General features: G+C 37.6%; 1 protein-coding gene, 1 long non-coding RNA gene and 1 pseudogene across 2 annotated transcripts; 1 reads left to right on the forward strand and 2 right to left on the reverse strand.

Annotated features, from left to right (window-relative positions):
* The first annotated feature begins 815 nt into the window (after positions 1–815).
* LOC110932164 lies at positions 816–7,503 on the forward strand. Its single transcript, XM_022175522.1, has 2 exons — positions 816–2,615; positions 7,417–7,503. Exons 1-2 carry the CDS (start codon positions 816–818, stop codon positions 7,501–7,503), a joined length of 1,887 nt encoding a protein of 628 aa, XP_022031214.1.
* Positions 7,504–8,610: 1,107 nt separating this feature from the next.
* Positions 8,611–11,376, reverse strand: LOC118490605 (annotated as a pseudogene).
* A 6,596-nt stretch (positions 11,377–17,972) lies between these two features.
* LOC110929871 lies at positions 17,973–20,010 on the reverse strand. The gene is made up of 2 exons (XR_002587470.2): positions 19,680–20,010; positions 17,973–18,428 (listed from the first exon to the last, which is right to left on the reverse strand). It is a non-coding gene; the product is annotated as an uncharacterized LOC110929871 (long non-coding RNA).
* Positions 20,011–23,783: the final 3,773 nt, after the last annotated feature.

Below are 23,783 nucleotides of genomic sequence, written 5' to 3' on the forward strand. Positions count from 1 at the left end.
TTTTGGTTTACAAGCTTTCACCTAATTTTCCCTAGATTGCCACATGGTTTTTCTTTGGTTTTACATTTTGATCCTTATATAAAACTCATTTTTTCTTAAATTTTGCTTTATGATTTTCATCTAAAATTTAAAAATCAGATTTTGTGTGTTTCCATTACAATTTTGAAAGAGCCTCCTTAGTTTGTTTTATATTTTAGCCAGGTATTCAAAAATTAGATTTTGCAAGAATGCTTAAATAGATAAATATAATTCTAATATAAAATATGTTTTAAATTGCGTTCGTTTTAACTAGTTTTTTCTTAATAGTTTAATATAAACTTATTTAAAAGGTGTTATATTCGAAATGAAAACTTTTTTACTAGAAACTATATCGAGTGTCGTTATCATGAAAAATCGAATCCATACCAACCAAACAACATAGGTTCCGTTGTTGATATATGGAAACTGGCATCTATATTCGTTTTTATGGTATCCAATCGATGTAAAACATGTGTCGATATCCTTTACAAAATAGGTACCTCAGTATATTTGGACCGGTACCTCTGTTCATTTATTTGGTTTTCGGTTGATCTAAAACTCTGCGGAAATGATGCAGGTATATTTACTAGTGGTTATAAGCAACTGGTGTTTCCCAACCCACAATATACATACATACGTACAAACGTACGATTAAGCCATAGTTTTATGCCACAAATTAAGCCATAGTTTTATGCCACAAATTACTGAAACCTGATAAAGGAATTCGACCTATTGCTGTGGGGGGTATATGGCGAAGGTTGGTTTCCAAGGTGGCAATGAAGAAGGTCGGGAAAAGCATGGCGCAGTACTTAGGAGACTTTCAGTTTGGGGTGGGGATGTCAAACGGTGCAGAGGCGGTGCTTCACAGTGCGAACAGGTTTCTCAACTCCTTTCATGCAGATGGTTCCTTAGCCTTGCTTACTGTGGACTTCTCCAATGCGTTCAACACGGTTGACCGCACAACCTTCCTGAAAGAGGTTCATCAACATTGTCCGTCAATCTATCGATGGGTTCAATTCCTTTACGCCCAGCCTGCTCGGTTGTATGTTGGTAATGAGTGTATTGGGGCTACTACTGGAGTGCAACAAGGGGATCCCTTGGGGCCCCTTCTCTTTTCCCTTGCCTTACACCCACTCATTCTCAGGGTGCAGGACCGATGTAACCTTCCGTTTCATGCTTGGTACTTGGATGATGGGACGATTATCGGCAATGCGACAGAGGTTGCTAGGGCATTAGATATTATTAACGAGGAAGGGTCATCTCTAGGACTTTACCTCAACATTAAGAAAACAGAGGTTTATTGGCCGACATGTGATGGGCAGAAACTTCGGGACGGGCTTTTCCCGAAAGGGATTGGCAGACCAGAGAGGGGGGTTAAGCTACTGGGTGGAGCTGTTAGCCGTGACCCTAGCTTTGTTGGCGAGTTGGCAGGGCGGCGGGCGACGGGGGCGGTTGAACTCATGAAACTCTTGCCATGCCTTAGGGACCCTCAATGTGAACTCCTTCTGCTAAGATCTTGCATGGGGGTTGCTAAGTTACTTTTCGGGCTGCGAACTTGTCAACCTTATTTGATGGAGGATGCATCATTCCGGTTCGATGATGGCCTCCGAGAGGCTATAGAAGACATAGTCGTGGGTGGTGGCCCATTCTTTGGGGACCTCCAATGGCGTTTGGCATCACTGCCAATGCGTCTAGGTGGTTTGGGCCTGCTCTCAGCTCGAGATGTTGGGGTTTATGCTTTTGTGGCGTCCAGAGCTCAGTCTTGGGAACTACAGGATCATATCCTTCGGAACAGTGGGGTTGTCGGGCTCGACGGGGACTATCTGCAGGCGCTTGAACGATTAAATGTCCATCTCCCAGACTTTGATATCGGCGGTTTCTCTAAAAAGGACACCGCCCCCTCGAAACCACAAACAACTTTGGCGAATGCTCTATTTAGCAAAATCGCTCAAAGACTGGGAGAAAATTTTGATTTGTCATCTCGCCAGAGGGCGGTGTGGGAGTGTCTGAAGGGTCCCCATGCTCAGGATTTTCTGACTGTTATCCCAATTGAGGGGCTGGGACAATGTATGTCAGCAGTAGAATACAGAGCAATCCTTAAATACCGGCTGATGATCCCTATGTATCCAGAAGATGAAACGTGCCCAATATGTCGTAAAGCTTGTATGGATAAATACGGAGAGCACGCAGTGCATTGTAAAGAGCTCCCTGGGTTCAAATATCGGCATGACTGGGTGCGAGATGTTTTGTGGGACATCCTGAGAAGAGCTGGGATTTCATCTAAGAAAGAGGCTCCTGTGAATTTCCTTACGGACCCTATGGAAGGGAGATCTACTCTGCGACCAGCAGATCTGCTCGTCTTTGGGTGGGCTAGGGGGAAACATGCTTGTGTTGACCTCACGGGGGTTTCCCCTCTGGTTGGTTTAAGGGAAAACGGGTTTGTAGCTGGACAAGCAGCAAGAAAAGCAGAATCGAAGAAAGTTGACAAGCACGCTAAAGCTTGTGCAGAGAACCAGCATGTTTTTGTCCCTTTTGCCTTTGACACATTTGGCTCCCTAGCGCCAGAAGCTATCCAATTCCTGACCAGGGTCCAACAGGTCATCCGCAACAATTGCTCGGCACCAGGGGGACGGGATTTTGTCTTTGGCAGATTAGGGTTTGCAATTCAGAAAGGGGTGGCGGCGCAGCTTGTTGCCCGTCTACCTTTTGTTTTGATGTAACTTGGCAAGTATGAATGAAAAATTAAAACAGATTTGAGGAAAAAAAAAAAAAAAAAAAAAAAAAAAAAAAAAAAAAATTTATGCAATAACTTGTTTGTAGGTTAAATTAAAAAAAAAATAGATTGCTATTATTTTAATTTATAGGCGTTATAAACCCATTTATTATAAGTGTTGAATATTGAAAAATATGAATCATAAACTTTTATATAATCTTTACCACACAGTTAAAGAATATAATAATATTATAATGGGTTATTAGATTTTATATTAGATTTTATCACCCCTAATTATTGGCTATTTGCCGCTGTCACCCCCAACTATCACTTTGACGCCCGCCACCCCCAACTTAACACTTACTTTGTTCTGTCACCATGTTGTTAACTGATCACTAACTTTTGAGCTTGTTACTATACTTTTAGGGTGTCCAAAGATCCCTAAAACCATCCTAAGATCTCTATGACACCCCCAAAAGTATAAAAACAATATCAAAAGTTAGTGATCAGTTAACGAAGTATTGACAGAACACATCGAGTGTTAAGTTGGGGGTGATAGGCGTCAAAGTGATAATTGAGCGTGGTAGCGGCCAATAGCCAATAGTTAGGGGTGATTAAATCCAATAACCCTATTATAATCTTATACATTTATAATTCACGAATCTTATCACACTGGGTTGAGTAAATATAAACTATAATATTATAATAAGGTATAATACAGTTAATAAATCTATCTACTATAATAAAAGAAACCAACTTTTGGACATGTGTCATTCAAGGTATCCTCAAATCTGTACTTATCTTATATTAACTAAATAAATAATAAATTAATATTAAATCTTATCATGCTTTAATAAAATATTATCCTCAAATCTAAATTGTTTTGTTTAAATCAAATACCTCTCTTTCCTAATTATCTTATATTAAACATATAAATAATAAATTAATATTAAATGTTATCCTAATTTATTAAAAATATAACTTTTTTTATATTATTTGGAATACAAAATTATATTTATTCAACTCGTATAAAACGCGGTATTTTTAATTTTTTTATTATTTACAATTCAAAGTTACATTTATATAACCCGTGTAATACACGAAGTTTTTAAAAATATAACTTTTTATCATTTGCTTTGTAAAATTAAATTTATTCAACACGTATAACACACGAGGTTTTTTAAGGATATAGCTTTTTTATTATTTGGTAGATTTTTCAACCCGACTATACATGGGTTTTTTTAAGGATATGACGTTTTTAGTAGTTAATATACAAAATTACATTTATTTAATCTGTGTAATACACATGGTTTGTAAAGATATAACTCTTTTTTAGATCTTTTTAACAAGTGTAATATACAGGGTTTTTAAAGATGTAATTTTTTTTTTATTATTTGGTTGATTTATTCATCCCGATTATACACGGATTTTTTAAATATACGAAGTTTTTAGTATTTAGTATACAAAATTACATTTATTATTTGATATATAAAATTACATTTATTTAACCCGTACAATACACGGGGTTTATAAAGATATAATTTTTTATTATTGAATATATAAAATTACATTTATTCAACCCGTGTAATACACGAGGTTCTAACCTAGTATAATACTATAATAATCTTATTACGCAATTGAATATGTGTATTACGCAACCCATACTGATAATTATGCAAGCCATATTTATAACTATGCACATAGATAATCACATAACCTGTAATAATAATAGTTACGCAACTTATATGATAATAATGTAACATATTTATAATCGCGCATATACATAAGTAAGCATGATTTATACTCAACGCTTAAAAAAGTTAATTAAATAAATAAAATATCATATTTTAATACATAGGCGTAGGTAGTTTATATTTCTAGTATTTTTTTTTTTAAAGTTTTGATCAAGTTATTGCAAATCATGTAAGTGGGATTTGTTTGATTTGCATAAGTGGTTAAAATTTCCATGTATTAGTTATTAATTAAATATTAAACAATATGTATAATAATTATGAGGTTGAAGAAGAGAATGACACGGGACATTAATTGTAGTCTTTTATTATAAGTTAGATGAAATTAGATTAGATATTGCATTTGTATTTAAATTTCTCTCTTTTTTATTTCTTTTTGAATTTTAAATTTTTATCACCCGGATTATTAATTATCTATTTCTTTCAATCTTTCTCTTTATGTTTTTTTCCAGAATTTTCAAACCCAGTATGTTTCTCATAAATTGCTATCCATTATGGTCCTGCTAAAGAATACGTCTATCTGTCCTACTCCTATAACAAGTCAAAAGTAGAAAACAAACCAATGATTATTATCAATTCATTATGACCCTACTCAAAATATAGTTTCCACATTTGAATGTTTCAACCAAACTTTGCAATAATCGAGTGTATTCAAACTAGTTGGTTCATTTGAATGTGCTTCTTAACATAGTGAATACTAATCATAAATGGACTATTCTTGTATGAAGAGTTAAGTGTGTACTAGTCAATAATAAAGGTCTTGTAACGTGTCCAATTGGGTTGGGTTGTTAACGAATTAGAGGTAGAATATATGTGTAGGAATAAACCTAAAATTAGGTCAATTCACTTTCAATTTCATTGAAATTGTTCTCAATCATTCGTAATAAGATGGGATCATTGGTGGTTAACAATGTTGTTCTTGATCTGCTGTTGATTTCTTATAACCTCAATAATACTTAAGAACTCAACCACTGTTGGTCACCGCCAACCAAAAACACACTAAATCCAACAAAAAAAAAAAAAAAAAAAAAAAAAAAAAAAAAAAACCATCAAACCCAAATATTGTTCTAAAATTCAAAATCATGCCCAAACTCATAAATTGGTGATGAGCTTCCTAACATCAAAATCAAACTAAGACATTCTATGCTAATTGTATCGATACAAAGGTTAATGATTGTGGATTGATTGCACTTATTTTGGAATAAGACAGATAGATAAAGCATGTATAATATATAAATAAGAACAAAGGTATAATTAACGCCATAATTCCTGATGCACTTAACTAAATATGATAAAGCTGGAAGATAGTCCAAGTGATACGCTTAGCGTGATAATTCCTGAGACACGTTTCTCATTGTGGGTCGATACTTAGGATCGGTAACAATGCATGCTACTGCTACTTTACAAACACTCATAATTTCCTTTTCAATTGACCTATCCGTTGGATATGGGAGTCGCCTGTCTAGTATACATTCCAACGTTGTATCATGACAACTCGAATGGTTTAGGGTTGACAACAGGTCTTCGGGATGCTTCCTTCCAATGGTCTCAAGTGCCACCACCACAAAGCTATACACGTCACATTTGTCCGTCACAATCATGTTTTATGCAAGTTCTACATGAACATATATACCAAAGGACTGTGAGCTAACAACTATTGGAGTAATACACATGAACGAAATGTGAGATTTGTGGGAAATTTTATAAATAATATTATATTATGAGCTAATATAATGATTATTTATTAATTAAGCTAAGATAAATGAGAGATCTTGTGGATTAAGTTTGTGTGTTGGAAGCATAAACATGTGGGAAATTGAGCTTGTCCCATATTGGTGGTGGAGAGATAAATCTTTTGTGGATTTATAATTAGAATTCTCTAAACGAATGTATTCTTGTGTGACAACTCACACCCAGTGGTTGCCAAGAGGGTGTGAAGCACCCGACACACGCACGCGCCCGCAGTACAATCCCTGAGAACTCTTGTTTCATGTACTTTTAGGTGCTAGGCTAATCCCGGCAGTACAATCTGCTTAGGCTGTTGTACCCTGGGAAACAGACAGATTCACCTGGGTGGCCCGAAATCTGTTTTAAGGGAAGCGTGCTCTTCACGTGCCCCAGTCACTCTTGTTTTACATTTTTCCTTAATTTTTCTTGTAACATGTTCTTAGTTTAATTTACATTTCTTGTATTGTAATTTCTTTCATTTTAGTTCTGTTCCTCTTTATGTATTGTACTCAGAATATTTATTAATAAAAGAGTTAATTGCCATTTTAGTCCCTAAGTTTTGTCAAAATTTCCCATTTTAGTCCAAATAGTTTTATTTTCGCCTCTGGGTTCCTGACTTTCCCTTTTGTTGTCATTTTGATCAAATACCCTAACTCCATCCAAAAACCCCATTTTTAACCAGGGGTATTTTTGGGATTTTCATTTTAAATCTTTTCAATTGTCATTTTGATCCAATTCTAAAAAATAAAAAAATCTAAAAAATAAAAAAATCATAAAAATAAAAAAAAAATTCTAAAAAACCAAAAAACTCTAAAAATTCTAAAAAATCCAAAATATTCTAAGAAATAAAAAAAATCTAAAAAAATAAAAAAATTCATAAAAATCTAAAAATCTAAAAATCAAAAAATCAAAAAAATTCTAAAAATAAAAAATCTAAAAAATCTAAAATTCTAAAAAATAAAAATTCTAAAATTCTAAAAAATAAAAAATTTTAAAAAATAAAAAATCATAAAAAATAAAAAAAAAATCTAAAAATAAAAAAAAATCTAAAAAATAAAAAAAAAATCATAAATTTTGGTAGAAGCACTCAGTTGGTTTAATCATTTGTATTGTTTGATGTAGCAAAATGAAGGTTGTTGCTGCATATTTGTTGACTCTTGTATATAATTAGAGCATCCATAATAGGATGTTTTTTGGTGTTTTTAGGATGATGTGGAGGAAAGAGAAGGTGATGTGGAAGTGAGAGAAGGAAGAAAAGTTCTACCACAAAAACAAGAAAAAACAAGTATGTGAGTGATAATTAAGGAGAGAGGAGAGAGAGAGAGAGTATGGTCCCATTTTTAGAAGAGAGAGTATTGTTGTGAGAGGGGCAAGTTGGGCAGGAGAGAGAGGGTTGCCACCTCATCTCGTTTTTTCTCCCCCTTATTGTGGATGCTCTTAGGATGTAAACGTTTTAAAATATTCATATTTAAATAATATAAGATAAAAAACTGGTAAAACAGGTCGTGTTCTGACAGTCAACCCACAAATATTCGTGTTGTGTTCAGTTCAAGTTGAAATAGCAAATCCACAAACACAACCGTTTTGCGCCCATATAAGTTATCAGTCATCAAATTCAAAAATGAACAATTGCCTTCAAAAAACACAATTCATAATATTAATGAAGGCAACTTTATCCTTCATTCATGTTCTACTTATATAGAGCAACCAATGTGGCAATGTACCAGTACCCCATTTCAAGTCTCATAATTCACATGTCCTATACAAATAAGCTAACAACCAAAGCAGCATGACTACAAAGTGCATCATTGATTATTGCCTCTAATGACTTGTTGTTGGCATCATTAGCAGCGGTGGTGGTTTGTGACAACATGAAAAAGAGCAGCATAATACTACTGAGAAGATGCGTAATAGTATGCCACATCATATATATTTATCTTGTTTATTTATCAATGAAGTGTGGTTTTATTCATGCTTTCTCCACTGGTACTGAAAATATATATGCATTCCTATTGCCGTGTTAATTAAGTTTACAAGTCAATGGCAGAGAGGAACCTTTACTTTAGTCAACACTTAAGATGTTTTTATTTTTTAATATCAGTAGAATAGATATTAGACTTAATAGATTGAGCAATAGTGTAGAAGAACAAAAACTCCAACGTCTGTTTAGGTTATTTGCTTTAAGTTGTTTTTTTTTGACAATAGCTGTTTGAATAATATATTCAATCTAGTCTGATTCATTTTGACTAGAATACAATATAACCTGTCATCCAACCCGCGCATAATATTACGGTTACCAGGCGCGCCCTGTTAGCAATGTTGGTGTGGTTTTTGTGTTAGTTAATGGAGGGGTGTTAAATGTTGAATTGTTAAACATAAAGAAGTGAACTGCACTTATTATAAACTAGAATGTTTCAAGTGCGTAGCTTTATTTAGACTACTTTTAAGATCCAAATTGCAAACAGTTCTAAAAGTTTCAAGTTTATAGCACCGTGACAAAAGTATAATATGAAAAAAGCTTGGAGATAGCCCATATGATGTCTTCAACATGATAATTCCCGAGACACCTCTATCATTGTCGGCCGACACTTTGGATCTGTGAGAATGCACGCTACTGCTAAATTACAAACACGCACAATTTCCTTTTCAATAGATTTATCGGTTGGATAAGTGAGTCGCTTGTCTAATATATTTTCCAAAGTTGTACCACGAGTAGTCAAATAATTCAGGGATGCGAGGAGGTCTCCAGGATGCTTCCCTCCAATTGTCTCAAGTGCCACCACCCCAAAGCTATACACGTCACATTTTTCAGTCACAATCATGTTATGCGCAAGCTCTGCATGAACATATATACAAAAGGACCGTGAGCAAATTTTAACAGCTAATAGAGTAATGCACATAAAAGAAGTGTGAGATTAAGTACAAATACCTGGAGCAATGTATCCCAAAGTTCCCGCAATTACCGTTTGGTTGGAGGAATCTGGGTCGAGCAATCTGGCTGCTCCAAAGTCAGCAACAAATCCTTCCAGTTCTGAGTTCAAGAGAATGTTGTTGCTTGATATGTCTCTATGAACAATAGGAGGGCTGCAATCATGATGCATGTATGCCAAAGCATGTGCTACGTCTTTGATAATGTTCACCCTCTTCATCCAGTCCACTTGAACAGCTAATTCATTGTCACTCAAGGCGCAAAACAGGCTCCCCTTTTCCATGTATTCATATACAAGGAAGTTGCATTTGTTATGCAAACAAAAACCATAGAGTTTGACAATGTTTTTGTGGCGGAGGTTGGTCAACACTTGGGCTTCATTCTTGAAACTCTGGTTGAATGCTGGTTGGTTGGCTTCAAAACAATGGAGTTTTTTCAAAGCAAATATTTTACCATCAGGCAGTTTTGCTTCATAAACACTGCCATAGCCACCGGTTCCAATGCAATATTTGAGGTCAAAATCCTCTGTAGCAGTGATGAAGTCCTCATATGCAATCGTTCCGTCATAATTCAATATGGAACACACATTTCCATGTTTTTTTGTTTCTTGTTGGAATTTTTTTTCTTTGGCATTGTAATTTTTTAAACACATGTAAACAAGAAGCAAGGAGCAAAGTCCCACAATGATGGGAAGAAAAATGGTCAAATGGTGGACCACTTTTTGTCTTCGCATATGTACTTTGCAGGTTGATTGATCACTTAAAGCATTGCACGACAAGTCAGTTTCTCTATTCTGGATTGAAGAAGGACCGGGGCTGATTGAAGTTAGATTCTTATTTAGATACTGGTTTAAGAATTTCAAATACGGAAACTCCAAATTATTAACTTCTTCTCCTACAAAATTGTTACTACGAAGGTCTAAGTATTCTAACTGATTGCAAACAAGAAGACTTGTGATAGGTCCAGTCATCTGATTCATAGAGAGGTCTAGATGTCGTAGATTACATGGATTTTGAAAAGACAAATCACCAGACAACTGATTTGATGAAAAATCAAGGTAAGAAAGTCTTGACAGGTTTCTGTGAATCGGACCCACAAGACTATTATGATTAAGGTCGAGTTGCTGTAAGTTAATCAAATTTGCTATATCTGGAGGTATGGGACCATTTATGGAATTCATGCCAAGGTTTAAAAATTCCAGTTGGCCTAGGTTACTAAAATTTGAGGGAATTGGGCCGTCTAAATTGTTGTCACCCAGATTCAGTATTACTAGGTGTTGCAAATGAGTAATTTGGTTTGGGATGGATGCATTGAGTTGATTTGTGTTCAAGTCTAGGACTGTGAGATTGAGCATGGAACCATAAGATGGTGGGATTGGACCAGTGAGTTTGTTATTACTGAGAGAAAGGAGTTCTAAATGGGTGAGATTGGCAAGGGAAACAGGTAACTCACCACTGAAATTGTTATAAGAAAGAAAAAGGAATTCTAAATAGGGGAGCTTGGTGAGCCAAACAGGCAAGTTACCACTGAAATTGTTACTAGAAAGAATGAGATTTGTTAAATGGGTGAGATTGGTGAGGGAAACAGGTAACTCACCACTGAAATTATTTGTAGAAAGATCAAGGTCTTCCAGATGGATGAGATTGGTGAAAGAGTGAGGTAAGTCACCACTAAAATGGTTATTAGAAAGATCAAGGTATTCTAAATCGGTGAGACTGGAGAAAGAGACAGGTAACTGTCCAGTGAATTGGTTGCTGAAAAAATCAAGGTATTTTAGATGGGTGAGATTGGTGAGTGAAATGGGTAAGTTACCTGTGAGTTGATTCTCCCGAAGTGAAAGAAAGTTGAGATTTGAGAGCAAACCAATCTGCTCTGGGATGCTTCCTTCAAGATCACAACGTCGAATAACAAGGCTAACAAGGTTTGGAAATGAAGAGAGGTTGAGGCTTCCAAGACCAGTTCCATCCCAAGGTAATGACCAACTAAGTATATACCAGTGACACTTCCTGCTTTATTGCAAGTTATTCCTTCCCAGATACAGTGATGTGAAGCGTTTGCATATGGCCACCAAGCAACCAAAGCTTTTGCCTCTAATGATTTGTTGACATCATTAGCAGTCGTGGTTTGTGATAACATGATGGGTATTCAACTCAACAGGAAAGATGATGAAGAATTGTAAAGCAAATTAGATGAAATTGACAAAGTAATTGCTAAAAACTGTAAGAACAATGATGTAATAGGAAGGGATCTTTGATTGAATTACGTAAAAGGAAATACAAAAAGATAGATGGGACCACTAACTTTCCAGGGAAATTCCCTCTCTCATTGCACAATGCAAGAGCCACTCATTTAGTAACAAATTTCGTAACTCCCTCACACGATTATTCCCTTCCTAATTAATACTACCATGTGCCCACTAGCCACTTTGCATCTTGCCCCTTCTTGAATAGACAATTAACTCTTTAGGCCCCTCACAATTCTTATCATTGCCCCTCCCTTCAAATACAGTCTTGTCCCCAAGACGGAATTCCGGAAATTGCAACTTCATCCATTCCGCATCCTCCCACGAAGCCTCATCCACCGGTTGACCGTTCCAATGCACCAACCATTGTTCCACCGAATCTGACCCATCTCGAATGACACGAGTAGCCAAAACAGTGTGAGGTTCGGGATGAGGCGAATCGGTAATATCCAACTCTGGAGGTAAAACCGATTCGATAGGGCCCAACGCCGCTTTCTTTAAAAGAGACACATGAAAAACCGGGTGTATTTTGGAAGTAGCAGGAAGGAGTAACTTATACGCCACCGGCCCGATTTTTTCCACTATTTGAAATGGCCCAAAGAACCGTGCTGCCAATTTTTGATGAATTCTACTAGCAACGGATAACTGACGATAAGGTTTCAATTTAACATATACCCATTCGCCCACCGAAAACTGCACGTCTCTTCGCTTCTTATCTGCTTGCACTTTCATGGTACTTTGAGCATTTGATAAATGGGCCTTAAGTTGCTTTAGAGCCTCGTCGCGGTCCTGAAGATCTTTGGCCACCGACTCGACTCGGATTTCGCCCGGAATAAACTGAAATACCGAAGGAGGGCGTCGGCCATAAACTGCCTCGAAAGGAGTAACTCCCGTGGAAGCATGAAAGGTGGAATTGTACCAATACTCAGCCCACGGTAGCCAAATTGACCAAGATTTGGGCTGGTCAACCGCGAAGCACCTCAAGTAGGATTCCAAACAACGATTAATAACTTCCGTTTGACCGTCGGATTCCGGATGATAAGCTGAACTCATTTGAAGACGAGTACCCATGGAACGAAAAATCTCTTGCCAAAACTTGCTTAAAAATACGGGGTCTCGATCACTTACAATTGACTTTGGAATCCCGTGGTGACGAATAACCTCTTTAACAAACACGTCAGCCACTATTTTCGCGGTATATGGATGTTTTAATAGGATAAAGTGGGCATATTTCGAAAGGCGATCAACAACTACCAGAATCACAGTGAACCCTTTGGAAGGTGGCAGACCCCCGATGAAATCCATTGAAAGCTCTTCCCAAACAGCTTCGGGAATGGCCAATGGCTGTAACAAACCCCCTGGCAGCAACGAACTCGCTTTGCACCGCTGACAGACATCACATTCCCGTATAAACTGCTTAACCGAAGATGTCATTCCCACCCAATAAACATTAGCTGCCAACCGACGATAAGTTCTGTAAAACCCCGAATGTCCGCCTGTCGCCGTGACATGGAACTCATGTAACAAAGCCGGAATAAATTTCGAGTGTCGAGAAATAACCAAACGGTCCTGATAAAACAGGATATTATTCTTGACTGAATACCCCGGAAACTTTGCCGGTGCGGCTTCAAACTTTGTCATAAGAGACTGAATATCGGAATCTTGTTTCGCCTCCTCGATAAGCACAGCTCCATGCAGCCAAATGGGAGCAGAAACAGTGTGACACAATTGCCCAGAATCATCACGACGGGAAAGTACATCTGCAGCTCGGTTCTCCCGACCGGGTTTGTATTGTATGTCGAAATCGTACCCCAAGAGTTTCACTACCCAATTCTGTTGATCATAAGAGGACACACGCTGCTGTAATAAGAATTTCAAACTCTTTTGGTCGGTACACACAGTAAACTTTGAACCCAACAAATAAGGCCGCCAATGTTGCACCGCCAATACCAAAGCCATTAACTCCCGCTCATAAGCTGATTTTGACAAATTACGGTCGCTTAACGCTTTACTAAAATAAGCAATAGGCTTCTTGTGTTGCATAAGAACAGCCCCGATACCACATCCCGACGCATCGCATTCCACAACAAAAGGAAGGGAGAAGTCGGGCAAAGACAAGACCGGGGCTGAAGAGAGGGCCTGTTTGAGCTGCTCGAAGGCTGCCTGAGCCACCGAAGTCCACTGGAAAGCATCTTTTTTGGTAAGATCTGTTAAAGGTCGAGCAATGCTACCATAGTTCCTGACAAATTTCCGATAATACCCCGTCAATCCCAAAAAACCACGAAGGGCCTTTAATGTTGTAGGGATCGGCCAATCGACAACCGCCGCTACCTTTGCCGGATCCATTGCAACCCCTTCACCATTGATGATGTGACCCAAATAATCAATAGACCGCTGCCCCAAACTGCACTTATCAGGATTAACTTTGAAATGATGAGAAAATAAAATACTAAAAACCTCTTTCAAATCAACCAAATGAGACTCCCAATCTGGGCTGTGAATCAAGATGTCGTCGAAGAAAATAACCACTTTGTGTCGTAAAAGAGGGCGGAAAATATCGTTCATCACGGATTGAAAGGTAGCTGGAGCATTCATAAGACCGAAAGGCATGACCAAGTACTCATAGTGTCCATCATGAGTGCGAAAAGCCGTCATTTCAATGCTATCGGGCCGCATTCGAATCTGGTTGTAACCCGCCTTAAGGTCTAGTTTAGAAAAAAAAGTAGAACCATGCAATTCATCAATCAATTCGTCGATCACCGGAATAGGATACTTGTGTGGAATGGTAGCGTTGTTTAATGCCCGATAATCAACACACATACGCCATGAGTTATCTTTCTTTCGAACCAAAATAACGGGGCTGGAAAATGCACTCTTACTAGGTCGAATCATCCCCATCCGTAATAGTTCTCGGACCTGGCGTTCGATTTCTATTTTTTGAATGTGAGGATAGCGATAGGGACGAACACATATTGGGTCCGATCTTGATAACTGAATACTATGATCATGAGACCGGCTCGGAGGAAGAGATGAGGGCGGTTGAAAAATTTCGTCAAACTGCTACAATAAAGAATGCAAACTGGTTTGTTCCTGGTTGGAAAGAGCTCGAGAAATTGGAGGAAACGAAGACCCCATCACAATCCCGTCCAATGACAACCACTGATGTAAGGCCGACAGAGAGGATTGACCCTGTTGAACCCCCTGTAATTGCACAGACACCCCCTGATGTTCAAACCTCATCCAAGAGTGTTGCCAATCATGTACAACCTCCCCCAAGGAACTTAACCATTCCAACCCCAGAATAAAATCCAACGACCCCGTATCGAACACTAATGCATTCACCGAAAAAGAACAGGGGCCAATAGTGATTGGAAGAGCAACACACTTTTCATGAACGAAAACAAAATGGCCATCACCGAGTTTAATATTGATACCTTTGAAATCTGAAGAGGACAACCCCATGGCTGAGACCAATCGACGAGAAATGAAATTATGAGATGCCCCACTATCGACCAACATAGAAATTGGAAAACCCAGTAACATGCCTTCTAATTTCATAGTAGCCGAAGAAGTTTGAGCCGCCACCGTGCCAGCAAATTCTAAGGCGTTGCAAGTACCAATCGAACAATCGGAATCGGTCTCTTGTGTAGGGGAAGGATCTGGCTGTAACAGACAGTGATCTCCCAAGGAACAATCGTCCTCATCCTCTCCCAACAGCAGGACACGTAACTTACCTTCTGGGCACTTATGAGTCGGTCCGTATTGCTGACCACAACGGAAACAGAGACCCTTCTTCCGTCGATCTTCATACTCTGTTCTCGAAAGAGAACGAACACCACGATCCCGAGGAGACGATTGACCTAAGTCAGCCGCCGGTAAAGGCGATCGCGTGTTTACCACAAAACGGGGAGAGTCTAATTTAAGAGAACCCGGTTTGTCACTTGGTCTTGAGGAAATATTAGATCTGGGCTCAGACCGGCCCAACCCCGAAGATCCATCTCTCGGCCCAAACGAAGAAGGCCCAGTAGGGTATAGATAACGGAATCGGCCCAAAGCCGCCTGTGCTGAGTTCGGACGAAGCATCAGTTCTACATCTTTTGCTAGGTACATCGCATCTAAACGAGAACAAGGACGATGAAGACGAACCCATTTCTTCACGTCGTCCTTTAATCCAGCCACGAAATACCCCACTGATTGTGATTCCGGTAAACGAGGAACCAAGGAAAGAAGGTATTCAAAATCATCAATGTAATCATAAATTGAGTCTCCCTGTTTGATTGTAGCCAAATGCTCATACGGATTCTGGATTTCTAATCCACTAAACCGTTGAAGCAATTCCGATTGAAAATCATTCCAAGAGATGGTTGGATGCACTTGAAGGATAATGGTAAACCAGTGTTGTGCAACGCCAACCATGCTCAATCGAGCCAATTGTAAACGAGCATCAGCCGAAGTGCGATTTAAATCGAAATACAGATTTGCCTTTTGGATCCAACCTTGTGGATCAAAACCAGAGAATTCAGGAAGTTTTACCTTCTTAACGGCCCAAGGAAGAGGAGAATCAGAGGTGTGGGAGGGTCCAGGTGGTGTTCCGGAACCGGTGACGACGGCACTGTCGCCGGAATCCAACGAATCCGCCTTCTTCTCCTGCTTAGCCATCCATAACAGAACAACTTTCCGAAACTCACTAGATTCACTGCGTTCTAACTCGAAGGATTTAAACGAAGTACGGATCTCAGCAACATCAGATTGGAGCTGATTTGTAACGGTTTGAAGTTGTTTGATCTGAGCATCTTGAGTATCGAGACGCGTATTTGTGCGAGTTTCCATGAGGAAAACTAGCGGCAGGTCAAAGGTAGGTCGGACCAATGATGGGTATTCAACTCAACAGGAAAGATGATGAAGAATTGTAAAGCAAATTAGATGAAATTGACAAAGTAATTGCTAAAAACTGTAAGAACAATGATGTAATAGGAAGGGATCTTTGATTGAATTACGTAAAAGGAAATACAAAAAGATAGATGGGACCACTAACTTTCCAGGGAAATTCCCTCTCTCATTGCACAATGCAAGAGCCACTCATTTAGTAACAAATTTCGTAACTCCCTCACACGATTATTCCCTTCCTAATTAATACTACCATGTGCCCACTAGCCACTTTGCATCTTGCCCCTTCTTGAATAGACAATTAACTCTTTAGGCCCCTCACAATTCTTATCATAACACGAATAAGGGAATTATAAGAAGAAGATGAGTAATAGTATTAGTATGCCACATGATATATATAATACTGTTTATATATCTATGAAGTGTGGTTTTATGCTTTCTCAACAGTGGTACTGAAAATATATATAATATATGCATTCCCATAGTCGTGTTAATTAAGTTTGGAAGTCAACGGCAGAGAGGAACCTTTAGTCAACAATTAAGATGTCTTTATTTTTTACCACAAAAATTCTAACCCCTATTAAGGGTTGGGGTTGGGCCTTTCTCATAAGTTTCTCTCCACAGTGGTCCTACTAAAACTGTGAGTCCAACTCTCACTCCCAAAAATAAAATATAAGGCTATAATAAGCCATTCATTTTATGGTCCTACTCAAAATCTCTCAATGTATCAAATCAAACCCATTCAGTCTTTGTTGACGGAATTAGTTTTTTATCATTGAAGTATACTACTCAAGTTAATCAATATCAGGAATTCTGGATGAAGCTAATATAGTGATACGTACATTGAAAGAACGTCTCATGTACGTTTTAATCACATAGTCTCACTATTGTCGGTTTTCAAAAAAATATCATTAAACCGACCCACTGATTTTTGGTACAATTGGATTATATTGGTTCAGTTTCATCGGTTATGGACGGTAAATTCAGTTTCTACACATGTATATAACAACAAAGGAAGTCATACTTATTGCTCAATGGAATAATTTCTATCCTTACAAGCACAGTTTAACTGAACTTTGTTCTTAACGGGTCATGATGAATCACTTTCCAAGAAACATAATAACTTTATTTGCAAAAATATATCCAAACATTTGGAATCTTCACTTCATTACAAGTTTAGTCATATTTATGAAGTTTGTTTTATATAGGAATAATGGAATTTAATAATCCCAACTTTCACCAGTTGGCCGGTAACGGACCCAACTTCAAAAATAGCCACCGGCAGTCCCAACTTTTGACATTTTGTAAAACATTCGACCCTTGCTAACACCGTCCAAGGGATGTTAGTGGTGACCGCCAGTGGTCCAATGTTTGAAGTTGGGACAACCCTCTCCTCCTCTCCCAACAAGGGTCCATTGTTTTACAAAATGTCAAAAGTTGGGACCGCCAGTGGCTATTTTTAAAGTTGGGTCCGTTGTCGGCCAACTGGTGAAAGTTGGGATTATTAAATTCCATTATTCCTTTTATATAATATAAAACTTAGATTTATTAAAGGGGGCGACAGCAAACCATACATACAAAGTCTATGGACTTAATAAACTAAATTTGTTCGGTTATAACTTATAAGAGCATAACCAAAACATAAACAAAACATGAAGAATGGGTTAGAGGCCATGGTTGTCTAACCCAGTTTAGACATCTAGAAACGGTCAACTTGGCCGAGTTTTCCCAGTTTCACTTATTCATACGGTTTTGAGCTTTGAATAGACAGACAACACATACACATTCAGAAACACCATTTGAGAACTGATACAACTTTTTTATTAAAAAAACATGTTTAAAACATTACAAGGACTTCCAAAAGCCCACTAAACGCACTGTTTGTTAAAAATACAATTACTTGGCCAAATGGTTTAAGAACATGCTTGTAATGTAAACTATAAAATCACCCGTTAAAGCATGTAGAATTTGACTGAAATGACATACGAGCTTGAAGTTGATGGAGAGAATTAAGCACTAAAGAGCGAATTACGTGTCAACAACAGTTTGTGAAGAAATGATATACGAGCTTGAAGATGATGAGTGCCCTTTATGACGCACATGACACATCTACTTTACACAGCACGCTGATCCAGGATTTTCTTTTGCGGCACTGTTAAACTAAAAAAAAAATCCAATTTATGAAACAAAAGGAAATCACAAAGATAAAAGTGAAACCAATATCAAGGCATAACAAAATGAAAAGACTGTGGGAAATGCACAAGGGATAGCTGAAACATGGAAACAGACATACAACTTGGTGTACCTGGCATACTTAATATATTGCAGAGTAGCATATACTACAGAACTAATCAAAAAGCTTTAGGGTTTATGTTTTGTTTCATAACAACGTATATTAGACAAAATAGTATAGCATAGGGACTAGATGTGTAATATGGTGTTCTATATAAACACTCACCTCATATAACCCTAATTACACAATTACAATCTAATACAATTAGGCTGGTGGGTATGGTCCCGTCCTCCACCCCGGCGCCGCCACGGTGTCATCGTCCCTCCACGCCGCCCCCCTCCGTCCCGTCCTCTTCGTCCTTTCTTCGCCGTTTGCGACGGAGCAAACAGGTGGGCCCGTCACCATACCCAGTAGCCTTATGATTACAAAGTTTATCTACGTAGAAGCGTCCGCGTCCTTGATGTTTGGTCGTTCATTTATGTTATTATATTTACAGTCTTGAATCTTGTATTTTGTTTGGTAGAAATTGTAGATAAGATGGAACTGGTGGTTGCGGAGGACTATTGAACAAAAGCACTTGGTTGTGTTTTATTTTATATTTCATTAGTTATTTGGTTTGGTTGAATATTGAAAATTGCTGCACATTGGTTTGAAGTTTCTTGACTATTGGTTTGATGTTTGTTGACTAATGATTTGAAGTTGGTTGACTATTGGTTCACAGTTTATTTGGTACTTTGGTTTATTTCCTAACTACATTCAGGTATTAACCAGATGATTACATCAACAGGCAAGGAACTAACCTATAGTTGTTGATGATTTAGTTTTGGAATTTTAAGGTACTACCATGTATTACTCATTAGTGCATCTTAAAGTCTTAACCAATACTTTTTAGTAGTCATTCAATACAACAGAAAAGGGTGCTGAATCAACTAATCAAGCAACTGACTGGTGACTACCAACACAAGTTCATTGAGACGTTTCATCAAACAGTTGGAGTGCATATACTTAATCAAGCAAAAAACTAAACACATATTGATCAATTCAACCCCAAAATCAGCAAGTGTTATACAATACAAATGTTATACAACAGAGTTTCATATCAAAATGTTGTAACATATCATCTAATTTTAGAAGAAAAAAAATCGTATAGAATGTGATGAACACCAAGTAGAAAGTACCTTAAATTTAGGGGATGAACATCAATTGCGATCCTGTATTCATATGATTGAGGGATGAATTGCGGTCATATGCTGAATTGGATAGGATATCATCAGCAGACGAAAGATGGAATTGCTGATGTACAAGTGCAGAACGGCTCACGATTTCCCCTCCCTGCACTTTTTTTCATTAGACCGGAAATCCGAAGTGAAGGTAACCCGAAACGACATAGGGAATACAGGTCCGGTACTCGGGTTATTGTTTCATTCGAAGTCGGGTTTAGGGAAGGGTCGGTCTGACATTGGGAATTTGGGGGGTAAATTAAGAGGCGGTTAGAGAATAAGATGATTCGGCAGGTAAATTTGGTGTTGTTTTATTTAATCTTTATGAATCTTTTTTATTAAATAAGACTAGGTTAAAATCCCGTATATTACACGGGTTGCATAAATATGATTTTATATAATAAATAATAAAAAGAAATAGTTTTAAAAGGATTCATATATTGCATATGTTGAATAAAATATAATGTCATATATGTTAATACAAACAGTCATCAAGATTATCTTTCAGAAATGAACATTGATATACTATTTATTTATTATAACATTTTACTTTTTTATTTTTGCATAAATGTAATATAATAAATATATTTAAAAAAAATTCGTATATTGCACATGTTTAATAACATATAATGTCACATCTTAACACATATAGTCATCAAAATTCATCTTTTAAAAATGATCTTTAATGTACTATTTACTTATTATAACCATTGGGTGTCAGCCCAATGGCCACCGACACCCAAGTTAAATCGGTTCGAGGCCTAAAGTGATCGGGTTCGAATCCTGTTTGCAGGCTCTTCGCTCCCCTCGAAACGGCTGGGTAGTTACCGCCAGGCAGCGTTGCCGGGTCGCTAGCTTGGAGAGGGGGATCCCTCCCGCGATCAGGGGTACCGTGCAATTACCCTTTTCCTTTTTTACTATTTACTTATTATAATATTTTACTTTGTTAATATGTATTCATAACTAATTTTTAGTAAAAAAAATTATTTTTAATATTTAAATTAATCATAATAAAAATAAACGTTTATATTCTTATCTAATTTTTTGGTTAAAATAATAATAATAATAATAATAATAATAATAATAATAATAATTATTTAATATGATTATAACTAAAACAAATGTTTATGCTTATCTATATATTTATTTTTAACTAATATTTTTTGTTTAAAATTATTATTATTTAATATGAGATAAATAAGGAAATAAGGTGAGAAAACACTAGAAAATGACATGTGTATGAAAAAGATTTTCATTTATTAGTATAGAAAGATGATTTGTTATCATTTTCAAAAATAAATATTTGAGAAAGTTCAATATATATTTGCAGTTTCAAAAAAATATAAAATAATAATATGATAATAAGTTACCTTTTTTTGGTAAACATAATAATAGATCATGTAAATGGCCCGACTACAACAAGGTAAACAAGCCCCAACAACAAGATAAACTCATTATGATAGACCACTTAGATGGCCATCTACAACAAGGTAACTGAAGCCTCGGTTACAAAAGGTAAACTCAACATAATATACGATGTGGATGGATAGGCAAGACGTCGTCTGAACGATAAGAACATAAAATAAAAAGCAATGTGAAACCAGATGTGAGGAAAAGATTCTTGTTTGACCAAAGGCCCGATACCATTCTTCCAAACCTATCCCAACTGAACCAATGAAAATCATACAGTATGGAATATTAATCGGATTGCACCTTATTAGTACAACTAGGCCAAAAGCTAGACCCAAACTTGGGTAACACTCCATACCTAAAGATGCTTTAACAGCAACGTGCTAGACATATAATGTTGAAGATCTCTTTAGACAGCAGGTTTTCAGTAATAACCATATATCCAAGGGGTGCTACCTTTATCCCCGGATTAAGTTTTGACTAAACAGATAAAGCCTAGTCGTGTAGATCTACATCATTGCCAACAAAACAACATTACGAGGAACATTTGACGCTTCATTTGTGGAGGTATGCGCGGCTCTTCTCGGTAGAGAAAAAGTGTCCCCCACCTCAACCCAATGACGCCTTTTAAACCAGAATGTAGGGTGGACGCCATCCGTGTTCCCCCTTCCTCGTTATTGCGTTAATGCCAGAGAGGACTGAATTAGGTGGAGTCCACCCTAAATCCACCAATGAAACATTTTTCTTTTGGGTTATTGGATTTTAATAATCCAAAGTTTTACATGTTGGCTGATAATAATCCTAACTTCAAATATTCCCTCCAGCAATCCCAACTTGTAACAATTTGGTCCCCATTGAACCTTTTCTAACTGGGTTAGTTTTTGCTGATGTGGACACTGACGTGGACGCTTACATGTAAAAAGACCAGCTAGTTGATGATGTGGACAATGATTTGGAAAAAGATTATATAACCTTTTCTTCTTCTTCTTCATGACCACCACTCCTCCACCACTATCTACTCTCTACCCTCTCTGTACCAGATTTCTCTCTCACTGACATTTTCATTGTCTCCATTCCCTGACCCAAAACCCCATAGCCACTGTCCATCGCCGCTTACAACCCCCGGGAACCATCCAGCTGCTTACGACCCCCCACCACCATCATCTGAACCCTCTCCCATCCACCATCAGTTGAACCCCATCTCACTTGCATCTTCTTCTTTTTTCTCACCCACCCACCACACCTCACCACCAATGGCTCGCCGGAAAAAAAAACGGCAGCGACAGATCTTGAAAATGATTCCAGCCATCGAGTGTGACTGTGGTAGATGGGGTTACACCTCTCTTCTAGATCTGAGACCATATCTCTTCAAGTTTAATCTTGCAGAAGCCTAAAATTCCACCAATCAAACATTGTCAAATCGAGAAAAGGATATCCATCATTAGGTTAGGGGTTTGAATGATTAATGCATGGGCCATTTTGTTATCAAGTTTGTTGGCTGCGGTGGTGGCTGATGGTGGTGGTGGAGATGTTAGTGGAGATGGTAGTGGTGGAAGACGGTGTAGTTGGCGGTGGTGGTGGTTGATGGTGGTGGTGGTTGTCACACCCCAATTTCCACGTGTCTCACCGGTGGGCCCGGTGGGGGGTTACCGTGACGTAGTTGGAAACAATATAGTCAAACCACACAATTATATGAATGCACAGCGGAAGCATAAAGATAAATATATTTCAACGTTTAATGTAATATCAGAGTATCACCATTGTTGAAATAAAATCCACAGGGGATCAATAATAGTAATAAAAGTATTGTTCAACAGACGAAGGCATCATAAGCTTGCGAAACTCTTTAAGATGCTAAGGAGCTATAGCCAGCCAATTACGTTTAGTACTTGCATTTAATCTTTTTGGGAAAATACGTCAGTTTACACTGGTAAATACATTCAACCGACTCTTTTGTAAAATGTTTAATAAAATTGATTTGAATGCACAAGGCACAAACTCTTTTATAACTTGGGAGAATTATTTAAATATATAATCTTGTGAACGAATTACATGTTCCTTATGCGTTCAGTAGCCCGGATCAAGTCCGGGTTAAAGATCAATAGACACACCACATGGCATAAAACCGTGGTGGGTAACCAACGGCTATACCTTTAAGTTATAGACATAATGCCGGGTGTACGCCTACACCCGGATGTCAAGGTCGTGGCCATTTCGTAAAATGCTGCCAAGGATATCCGGGACATGGTCATTAACCCCCCAAAGGCGTTTAAGTAAACAAGACTGTTTAAACGAGCCGATCAAATTATTCAATTAGCCACCAAATGATGGAAGATTTGATGCTCGATCAAGCGGTATTTTATATACCGTAACCCAAGCCCGTATAACGGAAAAAAAGTCAAAAGTATTTACCTTTGCAAGTATAAATCCTTAATCGAAATAAATTGCAGATAGCTTTTACTGGTCCCCTTATTCTGGAACGAAGGTTTTAAAATAACCTATTAGAATCCTAACGGGTCTTTAATTTAGCCGTAGCTTAGACCGGTCAGTTTCAAATTATAGATACGGTTTAATCGCGTGAAAGGCGAAAACCGTGAATGGAATGTGATTTGGACCCAACAAGTTTGAAGACTTGTTTTATATGGGTATAAT

The sequence above is a fragment of the Helianthus annuus genome, chromosome 3 (genome assembly GCF_002127325.2).
Source record: "Helianthus annuus cultivar XRQ/B chromosome 3, HanXRQr2.0-SUNRISE, whole genome shotgun sequence".
Lineage (NCBI taxonomy): Eukaryota > Viridiplantae > Streptophyta > Magnoliopsida > Asterales > Asteraceae > Helianthus > Helianthus annuus.